General features: G+C 38.0%; 1 protein-coding gene across 1 annotated transcript in view; it reads left to right on the top strand.

Moving 5' to 3' along the window:
• Nucleotides 1-3,669: 3,669 nt before the first annotated feature.
• The window catches only part of ACYP2 (acylphosphatase 2, muscle type), a 267,846-nt gene continuing 259,190 nt past the window's right edge, over nt 3,670-12,325 (top strand). Inside the window, exon 1 of the mRNA XM_006873537.1 lies at nt 3,670-3,920. Coding sequence (XP_006873599.1) covers nt 3,779-3,920 — 142 coding nt within the window. The 5' untranslated portion in view covers nt 3,670-3,778. The remainder of the gene's footprint in view (nt 3,921-12,325) is intronic.

Below are 12,325 nucleotides of genomic sequence, written 5' to 3'. Positions count from 1 at the left end.
CTACCAGAGCTCTTAAAATAAACCTACAAGACTAAAAATAGGGAACCAGAGATATCAATGTATAATGAAGTCAACTATTAAGCAAAAAAAGGGAGTAGTGTTAGAACTTCTAATGGCAAGGAAGTCAAGTAGATTTCAAGATAAAACAGACTGTTTTAAGAAGGGGAAAAAAATTACAGGGTAACCTCAAAGAAAAATATACCTAAAATCAAAATAAAAACAGGGGAAAATCAGATTTAGTTAACAATTACACAACAGAAATAAAAATGAAAAGAAAACCTACAAACAAAATGAAATCAGTGCAGAAAATTATGTGGAACAAAGAAACCGGCAGCACCACAAAAACAGACAGCAAAAACCAAAGACAGGAATCAATCAATACCCATAGATAATTAAACTGAATGTAAATTGATTAAATACTTCAGTCAAGAGACATAGAGAGCAGAATGGATAAGAAAACAATATCCTTCAATATACTATTTACATGAGACACATCAAAAAGATGGAGATAGCCTAAATGCCCATTAACAGAAAAATGGTTAAGCAAACTTTGGTACATAACCACAATGGAATACTATGCACCGTTGAAGAACAATGATGGATATATGAAACACATCACAACAGGGATTAACCTGAAAGACATTATGCTGAGTGAAAGTTACCCATCACAAAAGGACAAATATTGTAGGAGACTAATGTAATCAGAATCCTGGTGCGGTGCTGTCGGTTAATGCACTGGACTGCAAGATCTGTTCGAACTGCAAGTTCGGCAGTTCAAGCTTATCACTGTTCTTCAGAAACCCTATACAGGGTCACTATGAATGGAACCGACTCCACGGCACTTAACAATAAAAACAACGCTTTAAAAGTTAAGAAAAGGTATTCTTTAAAATTTTTTATTTATCTTGTTGAGAATACATACAGCACAACGTACACCAATTCAACAGTTTCGACATGTATAATTTGATGACATTGTTTCCATTTTGTGGTTTGTGTAACCATTCTTTCCCTCCTAAGAAAAGATTTTCTTGATAAAAGAAACAGTCTATGATAGTTACAGTGGTGAAGGGAGAAAGAAAATTGTTCACGGATTTAAGGAGCTTTGGTAGCAAAATGGTTACGAATTGGGCTGCTAATCTCGAGGTCAGCCGTTCGAAACTACCAGTGGTTCTGTGAGAGAAGGATGAGGCTTTCTGCTCCCATAAAGGATCACTATGAGTTGCTGTACAGGCTCACTATGGTTCAGAATTGACTCAACAGCACTTAACAACAACAACAAGGGTAGACACATGTTAACATGCATAACAGGGTAGGCAATATACAGCAAGAGGGAGGTTCACCGAGAAAAGATGAAGGTACCAGGAGACACAGGGAGGAGAGGAATTTTTAAATGAGGATGTGAGAAGCATTTGCTTAAATTTTTAGTTTTTAGAATTATATTAGCAATCCATGCTGAAATGGCACACACAATTTCTGTTTGCTAATGTTCTGCCGTTGTCAGACAGTAATTTTTTTAGTTAAGCAAATATCAATTGTTGCTATGGCACTTCTAAAATTAAAGTAGAGCCACAGAATAATTGACAGTGGTGTTCTTGAGTAAATATGGAAAAAAGTCAAAGACCGATTACGAAAAGGAAAAGGTCAGCCTTCCTTAATCATGCACAGGGTCAGTGAGAATCAGTGTCAGCATCTCACTTAAGGTTGAGACCCTAATGTTACAGACTAAATTGGGTCCTCCCAAAATAAATGTTGGAATCCTAATCCCTATCCGTGTGGATGGGAGTCCTGGTGGAGCAATGATTAAGCATTCGCTTGTTAATTAACTGAAAAGTCAGCTGTTGGAACCCACCATTGGCTCTGTGGGAGAAAAGATCTGGTGATCTGCTCTTGTGAAGGTTACAATATTGGGAATATTGTGACCATAATCTCTGGATGGACCATAAATTAGATCAATCTGTAAAATCAAACAGTAAAGTTTTACACCCTACTTTGATGAGAAGCAACTGGAATTTTAAAAGCTGGTGAGCAGCCATCTAAGATGCAACTATTGCTCTCTTCCAGTATGGAGCAAAGAAGAGTAAAAAAAAATCAAAGACTCAAGAAAACAATTTAAAGGGCTAATAAACCATGAGAACCACAATCCAGAGACCAGAGATAGTGGTGGCTACCACTACTGACCTCTCTGAGTGGGATCACAATAGAAAATCCTGGACAGAGTGGTAGAAAAATGTAGAACAAAATTCAAATTCACAGAAATGACCAGATTTATTGGTCTGATAGAGACTAGTGAAATTCCCAAGATTGTGGCCTTGAGATGCACTTCAAATCTGGAACTGTACCAACTCTTGATTATCTTTCAATAAAAAATCTGTTGTTGTTAAGTATCAACCGTTAAGTACCTGTTTGGGCTTTCCAGAAACAGCTGGTGAGTCGGAACCTCCAATCTTGTGGTTCAAACCAACCTTGCAGTCCAGTGCTTATCTTACAGCCATGCACCAGACTCCAGTAAAACAATGCTGTTATTGTTTGCAGTTCAAATAGACCTGTAGTTGTTAAATTCCACCGAGTGGGTTCCAACTCATAGAGACCCTTTATAGGCATTCTGAGGAGTGACAGGTAGGTTTGAACCTTGCGGTCTAGTGCTTATCCTACAGCCTCACATCAGGACTCCTGTAAAGACCAAACCCCCAAATGGTTGCAACAGTACATTAATAGGAAACTGCCAGAAATTCAAGCTGGATTCAGAAGATGTGGAACAGGAATATCATTGCTGAAGTCAGATGGATCTTGGTGGAAATCAGAGAATATCAGAAAGATGTTTACCTGTGTTTTATTGACTATGCAAAGGCCTTCGATTATGTGGATCATGGTAAGATATGGATAACATTTCGAAGAAAGGATATTCCAAAACATTTAATTGTGCTCATGAGGAACCTGTACATAGAGGTAGTCGTTCAAAGAGAGAAAGGGGAAACTGAATGGTTTAAAATCAGGAAAGGTGTGCTCCAGAGTTGTATCCTTTCATAAAATTTATTCAATCTATATGCTGAGCAAATAATCCAAGAAACTGGATTATATGAAGAAGAATGTAGCATCAGGATGGGAGGAAGGTTCTGGGCAATAAGGAAGAAATGGACTTTTTTTTTTAGGGGGTGGGGGAGATGTTCTATTAGCATAAAAGAGTTCAGATTAAATAAAGAAATTCTTCTCCCAGAAAATATTACAATCTATTTAGAATATGGATTTAGGTCCAATGCCTTTCTGTAATCAACAGAGCTGAAAAGGATACACACAAAATTGCCAGATAGACTTGGCGTTTGGCACGTCTCTAAACAGTTCATAAAAATGAGCCCACTAGACACTTAGCAACTGTGAGGATGGCGCAGGACTAGACAGTATTTAATATTGTTGTGCGTAAGGTCTTTGACTCCAAACGGACTGGAAGGCACCTAACAGCAACAAACATTTAGCCATCGACTTCCCTCACGTGAAAAGCAATCCATTTTGGTTACCTAACTATCGAAATGTTGATACAGCACACAGTTTTAATTTACAAACACTAAGAAATCAGCACCGGGCAAATCTGGAGTTAGCGTGCGGCCGCGCGGGGAGTTGGGTCTGGCGGGGCGAGAGACGCCCGGCGCAGCGCTCGCTCCTTTCGCGTACTCAGCTGCCCTCGCTCCCCGGCCCCGATGTCTGATTTGCCGCCTCCCGACGCATGACCCCGCGCTCTCGCGTCCCGGGTCGGTGACAGGCGCGAGGTGCGCCTGGCGACCCCATGTGCCTCCTCCCTCTCGTGGCCGCTGCAGTCTCCGCTCCCCGAACCCCGCTTCTACTCCTTGGCAGAGGGCTCGTCGCCGCCATGTCCACCACTGAGTCGCTCAAATCTGTGGACTACGAAGTGTTCGGAAATGTGCAGGGTAGGGTATTTTCAGACGATGAAAGGTGACGGGAGGAAGGGATGCCGGCTGCGAGAAGCACCTCCCTTTTTTAACGATCCCCTTCCCGGTGTGTCTGGGACTTCCGCTCGGCCATGACTCAGCAGCCTGGGGTGGGACGGAGTGGAAGCGCGCATGCGCCCCGGAGAGCAGGGTGGCGGCAAAAGGGAGACGGTGGGGAGAGAGAAGTAGAGGTTATGGAGGTGTGGGAGACGCCCAGTAGAGAGGGAATGAATGAAGCGGGGTAGTAAGGAAAGAGAGGGCTCTTCACTTAATGGCCTTAATTGTTTGCCAATGGAACCACCTGGGCTTTAATTGAATATCTATAGGAAAGCCACCTGGGTGAGTTTTGTCTCACTTTGTCAAGAGAGCTTAAATCCCCACCCCCCACTCCTGTGATGCCTTAAAGAAGTATTAAATTATCTACTTATTTAAATGATAAGTTTAATTTCAAGGGAGGTAACGTGTAGCTTGTTGGAAACACTGATATTTGTCAATTAAAATGCTCACTTAGTCTTTGACATTTATCTATGGAGTGGCGGTGGTGGTGTGTCTTGGAGTCTATGCCTACTCACAGTGACCCTGCGTAGGGTTTCTGAGGCTGGAACTCTTTACAGGTGCCCAAAGCCTCATCTGTCTCCTGCAGAACCACTGGTAATTTCGAACTGCTGACTGTAACCAATATGCGACCTTTCTTTGTAGTATAAATACTTTAGTGATTTGATATCTATCAACGTTGTTGTTTATGAATCGGGCAGCTAACCTCAAGGTCGGCAGTTCGAAATTACCAGCTGTTCCGCCGGAGAAAGATGAGGCTTTCTGCTCCGGTAAAGATTTACAGCTTCGGAAACCCTGCACAGGGTCACTATGAGTTGGAACCAACTCCACGGTACGTAACAACAACAACAACAACATACATGGTAGTTGAAGATCTGAAAATTGATGCTTCTAAAATTACCTGTGACTTTGTACCCTTTAGAAAGTCTTTGGGTATACTTTGTACACTTTAGAAAGTATGGTACTCTGGTTTGGAAATTATCATAATAAATCATGGAAAATAGATGATGTGAAATATGAAAATAATGGAAAAGGTAATCGAACAAAATATTGGGGGGTGGTGCTCACATGTGATGGTGTATGTGTATTCACTGAGACTACTCCCACTGATGACTATTTCACTATTGTTTTACTTAATCGGCACCATAAGTTTGTGAGATATGTTGTTGTTAAGTGCTGTCAAGGTTCAGAGGCTGTGCATCTTTGTGGGTGCAGAAAGCTTTATCTTTCTCTCATGGAACGGCTGGTGGGCTAGAACAGCCGACTTGATGATTTGCAATCTAGTACTTATCCTCAGTGTCAGTGATTGAACTTCACCAGCTGCTCCTCAGAAACCCTTTACAGGTCCGATGAGTCAGAACTGACCCTACTACACTTACTTAACAAAGCTACTTGCACTTGCCTTAGTAACAGAGAAAATATTTAAAGAGAAATTTAGTAACTTTGGCAAGTTGATAAATAGAATTTATTCATTTATCTCTTCGGCTCTAAAACTTAAACTTTTCTATTACACAAAATTTTCTATTTGTATAGAATGTATTTCTATTGATTTTAAAACTATATAATTGCACTTATGTGTGTATCATGATTACATGGCATTTGAAGATCAATGTGGGTAGTAGGTCAGATATGTAAGAATAAGGAAGACAAGAAGGATTGATGCCTTTGAATTATGGTGTTGATAAAGAATACTGAATGTACTGTTGACTGCCAGAAGAACAAATTAAAAAATCTGTCTTGGAAAAAGCACCACCAAATGCTCCTTAGAACTGAAAATGGAAACTCTTGTTCTCACATACTTTGAACATATTATCAGGAGGGACCAGTCCCTGGGGAAGGACATCATACTTGGTAAAGTAGAAGGCCAGGGAAACAAAGGAATACCCTCAATGCCATGGATTGGCTCAGTGACTGTAACAATGGGCTCACACATGAGTGCTCTAAGTCACAACTGACTCAAACGGCACCTAACAACAAAAGCAACATTTGTCATTAACTGCTGTCAAGTTATTTCTGACTCTGAGCAAACTATGCACGACAGAACAAAACACTGCCTGGTCCTGCATTATTCTCAAAATTGTTGTTACGTTTGATGCCACTTTAGTGACATTAAAAAGTAGTTTTCCTCTCTTTTTACTGACCGTCCATTTTACCAAGCATAATATCCTTCTCTGGGGATTGTTCCCTCCTTGTAACATGTCCAAAGTATGAGAGGTGAGGTCTTGTCATCCTGGCTTCTAAGTCTGTGCTGCTGCTTCTGGCAGTCCATGAGACTTCTAATATTCTTTTCCAAGACCATAATTCAAATATATCAATTCTTCTACAGTCTTCCTTATTCATTGTCCAAATTTCAAATGCATATAAGTGACTACAAATAGCATTAGTCAGACACACCTTTTTCCTCAAACTGGTATTTTTGCTCTTTATGTTCAGTATAATTATCAATAGGTATGAATTGATTGCTGTCATTTTGCTGTATGTTCTTTTGTGGTGTTGCTAGTTTCTTTGTTCCACATACATTTCTGCACTGAGTTCATTTTGTTTGTGGGCGTTCTTTTAACACTTTAACGAAGTCTTCTGCAGCAGATTTACCTGATACAATTCATCATTTGATTTCTCCCCCCCCAACTTTTTATTCTGAATTGAGTGAAGGTTTATAGAACAAATCATCAGTTCCACGCTCAACAAATTGTACACTTTGTGTCATTACAATGATTGCAAGCCCTTCCATGTACCATTAGTTAACCGTATTTACTTCTATTCATGTTAACTCTTCCTCTTCACCCTGTGTCTTCCACCACCTTCATCTTTGCGGTGCCAGCCTTCCTCTTGTTGTATATTGCCTCTTCCATCACCCACGTTAACATGTGTCTATCCTCAACTTGGTAAATAATTTCTCCTTCCCTCTCATCCCTAGTAAACATCTTTTAGTAAGAAAACCCTTAACTTTTAAACAGTGCTCGCATATATTTGTCTTTTGGGACTGGCTAATTTCATTCAGAATAATTTCCTCCAGTTTTATTCATGTTATGAGGTGTTCCACAGATTTGTCATTAGTCTTCAGTGTTACATAATATTCTGTTGTGTATATGTACCAAAGTTTGTATCCATTCTGCTGATCTCTGTCTGTAGACTGGTGCATTTAACCCATTTATGTTCAGTATAATTATCAATAGGTATGAATTGATTGCTGTCATTTTGCTACGTGTTCTTTTGTGGTGTTGCTAGTTTCTTTGCTCCACATATACTTCTGCACTGAGTTCATTTTGTTTGTGGGCATTCTTTTCATTTCTTTACTGCTGCTGCTTTAATGTTTACTAAATCTGATTTTCTACTTTTAAATTTTGATGTGTATGTGTATTTTTTTTATGTTATCCTTAATTTACTATTTTTTCTACCTTTAAAAAGATCTTTTATCTTGAATTCTACTTGACTTCCTTGCCATTTGTAAGTTCTGTATCTCCATTGTACCCTCTTTTTGCTTTGTGGTTGACTTCATTATGTTCAGTTTTGTAGGTGTATTTTACTTTGGCTATGTCTGTATTCGGATTGAGTTCTGAGTTATGTTGTCACATATATTAATCTCAGGTTGTTGTCTGCTGTTGTTATTTCTCAATTCAAAGAACACCTTTTAGTATTTTTTATAAAGTAGGTCTGGTTATTACAAATTACTATAATTTCTGTTTATCTGGAAATGTTCTAACTTCATCATATTTAAGGGACAGCTTTATTGGGCATATGATTCTTGGTTCACAATTTTTATCTTTCAGAGTATTTCATATGTCATCTCATTGCCTTCCTACATGCTTGGTTTCTGTTGAGAAATCAGAGTTTAGTCTTATGGTTCTACTTTGTGGGTAATTTTTCATTTTTTCTGAGCAGTTCTCAGGACTTTTTTCTTTGTCTTTGGTTTTGGAGAATTTTATTATGACATGTCTTGATGATTTTCTTTTGGAGTCTATCCTGTTTGGGATTTGTTCAGCTTCTTGAATGCTTATCTTCCTATATTTCATGATGTTAAGGAAGTTTTCTTACAGCAACTCTTTGACAAATTTTTCTGTGCCTTTATTGTCTCTTCCTTTTCTGGAATTCCCATCATTTGTAAGTTATGCCTCTTCATGGTGTCCTACATAAATCTCAGGTTATCTTCTGATTTTATTATTATTATTATTATTCTTTTTTCAGATTTTCTTCTGCTTACTAGTATTGACAGATTTATATTCAAGGTCATTTTTTGGGGCTTCCACTGATTCAAATATATTACTTTGCTCTTTTATGTATTGTCTGTTTTTGAAATCTTAGTATTAATCTTTTGGATTTCTAATTGCAGGATTTGTATTATTTCAAAATTTACATTTATTTTGTCTCTTTGTTCTTATAGTGTTTTCCTGAATTCTTCTAATGTTTTCTCTGTGTTCTCCTTGCTTTCCTTGATCTTTCTGTCAATCCATAGAAGATATCTAAATATCATTCCTTGTAATTCTTTCTCAGGTAATTCCATTACCTTTTCTTCCTCAGAAACATTTTCTGGCTTTGTATCTTGGTCACTTGTTTGAGCTACTCCCTCTGTTTCTTCACGTGAACAAAGAATCTTCTGTTGTTTCTGAGACATTGTGGTGTTTTTGTTTTTGTACTTAATTGATGATTACATGTTTGTGGGTTCTTAAGCTCTCACCAATTGTCTCCTGGTGGGTGTGATTTGAGAATGGACTCATGTGCACCATTCTCGGCTTGCTGTTTAGGGTGAGTTTGGCTGGTGTTGGCTGATGTCTGCCACTGATCAGGTGCTATAGGAACTGGTATTGACTCTTGTACAGTGGGTGGAGCTGCAGAGGGTGGCTAAACTGGATGGAAATGTTTGCTGTCTCTCACTGAGTGGGGACAAAGGAGAAAATACACAGGAAAACAAAACAGATCAAACAAATAAGCAAACAGGAGCAAAAACAAAACACAATAAAGGAAGACACACTACATGGACTCTCTACAACACAGATATGAGAGGCAAAATGAAACAGACCCTGGTGAAAATTCTGGCACCCTGAACTTCAGAAGAAAGGTTAGAGATGTGGCTGGAGTTCTTGCTTGCTGGGAGGAGAGTCTGAGCAGGGACAACAAGAGAATGAGACTGGCTGGTGAATAACTGGCCTGATGTGACATGACCATCTCAGGAGCAGCTTTGGCAGTGGAAGGAGGCCTGGTTGAGCAGATTCATGCAGGTGGTAAGAAAGGTGCAATTTCTTCTTTTTTCCCATGTTCCCCTGGTGAACAGAGGTGTGACCAGCTTCCATTCTCATCCAACCCCCAACAATATAGACCCCGTTCTCTGGGAGTTTGGAGCCACATAGCTGGGAGCCACTTTGGTGCTTGGATTTGGGTGGGTTTGGCTCCAGATCTACACAACTGGAAGAGCCACCAGACCAGCACTTAACAGTCACACTGCCCCAACTTTCCCTATTGTCCTAATAGACACTGAAACCAGCTCCATCATTGGCCCCCATAAACTACTTCTGGATTAAATGCCCTGAACATAAATAACACTGATGCCAAAAGGAATTCCATCTAGGACCAAGAACTCTGCTGTCACATCTCTCCCACAGTCACCTTGTGAGCTCCTTTTATTGCAGGATTCCCCTAAAGATTTCTCCCCTCCAGGTCCAACAACAGCACTATTTATATTTTACAAATATGACAACTTTAAAATGCACTGGAGATACAAAAAAATTTTAGCTCACATGAAGAAACAAGAGAGAATGGCTCACACAAAGAACCAAGATACAGAGTCAGAAAACAATTCTGAGGAAGAAAAGGTAATGGAAACAATTGAAGAATTCAAAAGAATGATAATTAGGAACCTTCAAAGAATTGACAGAAAGATCAAGTAAAGCAAGGATAACACAATAAAAACTTTAGAAGAATTCAAGAAAATACTATAAAAACAGACAAAATAAATGAAAATATTGAAACAGTACAAAACCCCAATTAGAACATAATACAGAAGGTTAATACTAAGATTTCAGAACTGCATAATACATTAGAAGGGCAAAGGAGTAGATGTGAAGCAATGGAAGCCCGAATTAGTGAATTTGAGGAGAAATCTCTCAATATCAATATGTTAGAAGAACAATCATAAAAAAGAATGAACAAATTTGAAGAAACCCTAAGAGTTATGTGGGACACCATGAAGAGGAACAATTTATGGGTGATCAGAATTCCAGAACAGGCAGAGACAATAAAACTCAGATAAAATTGTCAAATAGTTATTTGAAGAAAACTTCATGAAAGATGAGAAGATAAGCATACAAGAAGCTGAACAAATCCCAAACAGAATACATCCCCAAAGAAAATCACCAAGACATATCATATCAAACTTTCCAAAACCAAAGACAAGGAAAGAATCCTGAGAGCAACTTGGAAAATGAAAAGTTACCCACAAAGTAGAAACAATAAGACTAAACTCTGATTTCTCAACAGAAACCAAGCATGCAAGAAGGCAATGAGATGACATATCAAAAACTCTGAAAGAGAAAAATTGTGAACCAAGAATCATATGCACAACAAAGCTGTCCTTCAGATATGATGGTAACGTTAGAACATTTCCAGATAAATAGAAATTAAAGGAATTTGTAATAACTAGACCTACTTTATAAAAAATATTAAAAGGCATTCTTTGGATTGAGAAATAACAACAGCAGACAACAACCTGAGATTAATATATGTGACAACATAACTCAGAACTCAATCCAGATATAGAAGTATCCAAAGTAAAACAAACCTACAAAACTGAGCATAGGGAATCAGAGATAACAATATATAATTAACTACAAAACAAAAAGAGGGTACAATGGAGATACAGAACTTACAAATGGCAAGGAAGTCAAGTAGATTTCAAGATAAAACCAACTGTTTTAAGTGGGGAAAAATAAATAACTTACAGAGTAACCTCAAAGAAAAAGAATACAACTGTACATCAAAGTCAAGAAAAGGGAAAATCAGAAAGATTTAGTGAACATTATTAGCACAACAGAAATGAAAATGTGAAGAATGCCCACAAACAAAATGAACTCATCATAGAAAATTGTATGGATCAAAGAATACAGCAACACCACAAAAATACACACAGAAAAATGACATTAATAAATTCGTACTTATTGGTAATTATATACTGAATATAAATGGATTAAATGTACTAGTCAAGAGACATAAAGAGCAGAATGGGATAAGAAAACAGTACCCTTCAATATGCTGTGTACAAGAGACATACCAAAAAGATGGAGACAGCTTAAATGTCCACCAACAGAAGAATGGCTAAACAAAATTTGGTACATACACACAATTGAACATGACAAAACATTGAAGAATAATTATGAAGCTGTGAAATACTTCACAACATGATGGAATCTGGAGAACATGCTGAGTGAAATTAGTCTGTCGCAAAAGAGTAAGCATTGAGACCAATGTTGTACAAAGTTTTTTTTAAAAAAAGGGTTTTCTTGATGAAACAATCTATGATGATTACGGGAGGAGTTGGGGTGGTAATGGAGGGGAAATTTTTCATGGGCTACAGGGTAGACCCATGTTAACATGGGTGACAGAACAGGCAATATACAAGAGGGAGGTTAACAGAGGAGAGATCAAAGTAGTGGGAGACACTGGGAGGATTGTAATAGTTAAAATGAATAGAAGTAAATACTGCTAACTTTTAGTATATGGAGGGGTTGCAACCCTATAATGAAGCAAAGTATATGATTTGTTGAATTTAAAACTGATGATCTGCTCTGTTAAACTTTACTCAATTCACAATGAAAAGTTAAAAACAAAGTATCCATATAAAAAACAAAAGCAGAGGGCATGCTTATTCAAAGCAATGAGGGAAGAATAGTTACTTGGAAGAAAATGAAATTTTAAAAATATAGTTAAAGAGGAAAATGAAACAAAGATGGGAAACAACAAGAAAAAAAAGAATATAATAACGGAAAGAGAAAAGTTGTTAAGTGCTGTCCAGTCAGTTCTGACCCATAGAGAAGAAAATAGAGCTAAAAATAGAGGATGAGAGAGAGAGAGAACAACAGTTTAAACAAACAAACAAACAAAACGGGGAAGATGAAAGGAGGAAGAGGCTAAAGAGTAGTAAAAAAAAAAAAAAAATCAAGAGGGAAACAAACAAAAGAAGAAGAGGATGGAAATGAGAAATAGAGAAAACAAAAGCAGAGATATAAAGGATAAAACTCAAAAGAAGGGAAAGAGAGGAAGAAAGAATAAACAAAAACAATGAAACAAGGAAAGGAAATAAAACCCAAAAATAGTGCAGTTGTTGGACACTGAAAGGAGAA

Source organism: Chrysochloris asiatica, unplaced genomic scaffold (genome assembly GCF_000296735.1).
Source record: "Chrysochloris asiatica unplaced genomic scaffold, ChrAsi1.0 scaffold00245, whole genome shotgun sequence".
Classification (NCBI taxonomy): Eukaryota; Metazoa; Chordata; class Mammalia; order Afrosoricida; family Chrysochloridae; genus Chrysochloris; species Chrysochloris asiatica.
Note: the sequence above shows the minus strand (reverse complement) of the source record. Positions and strands in the feature narration are given on the sequence as shown.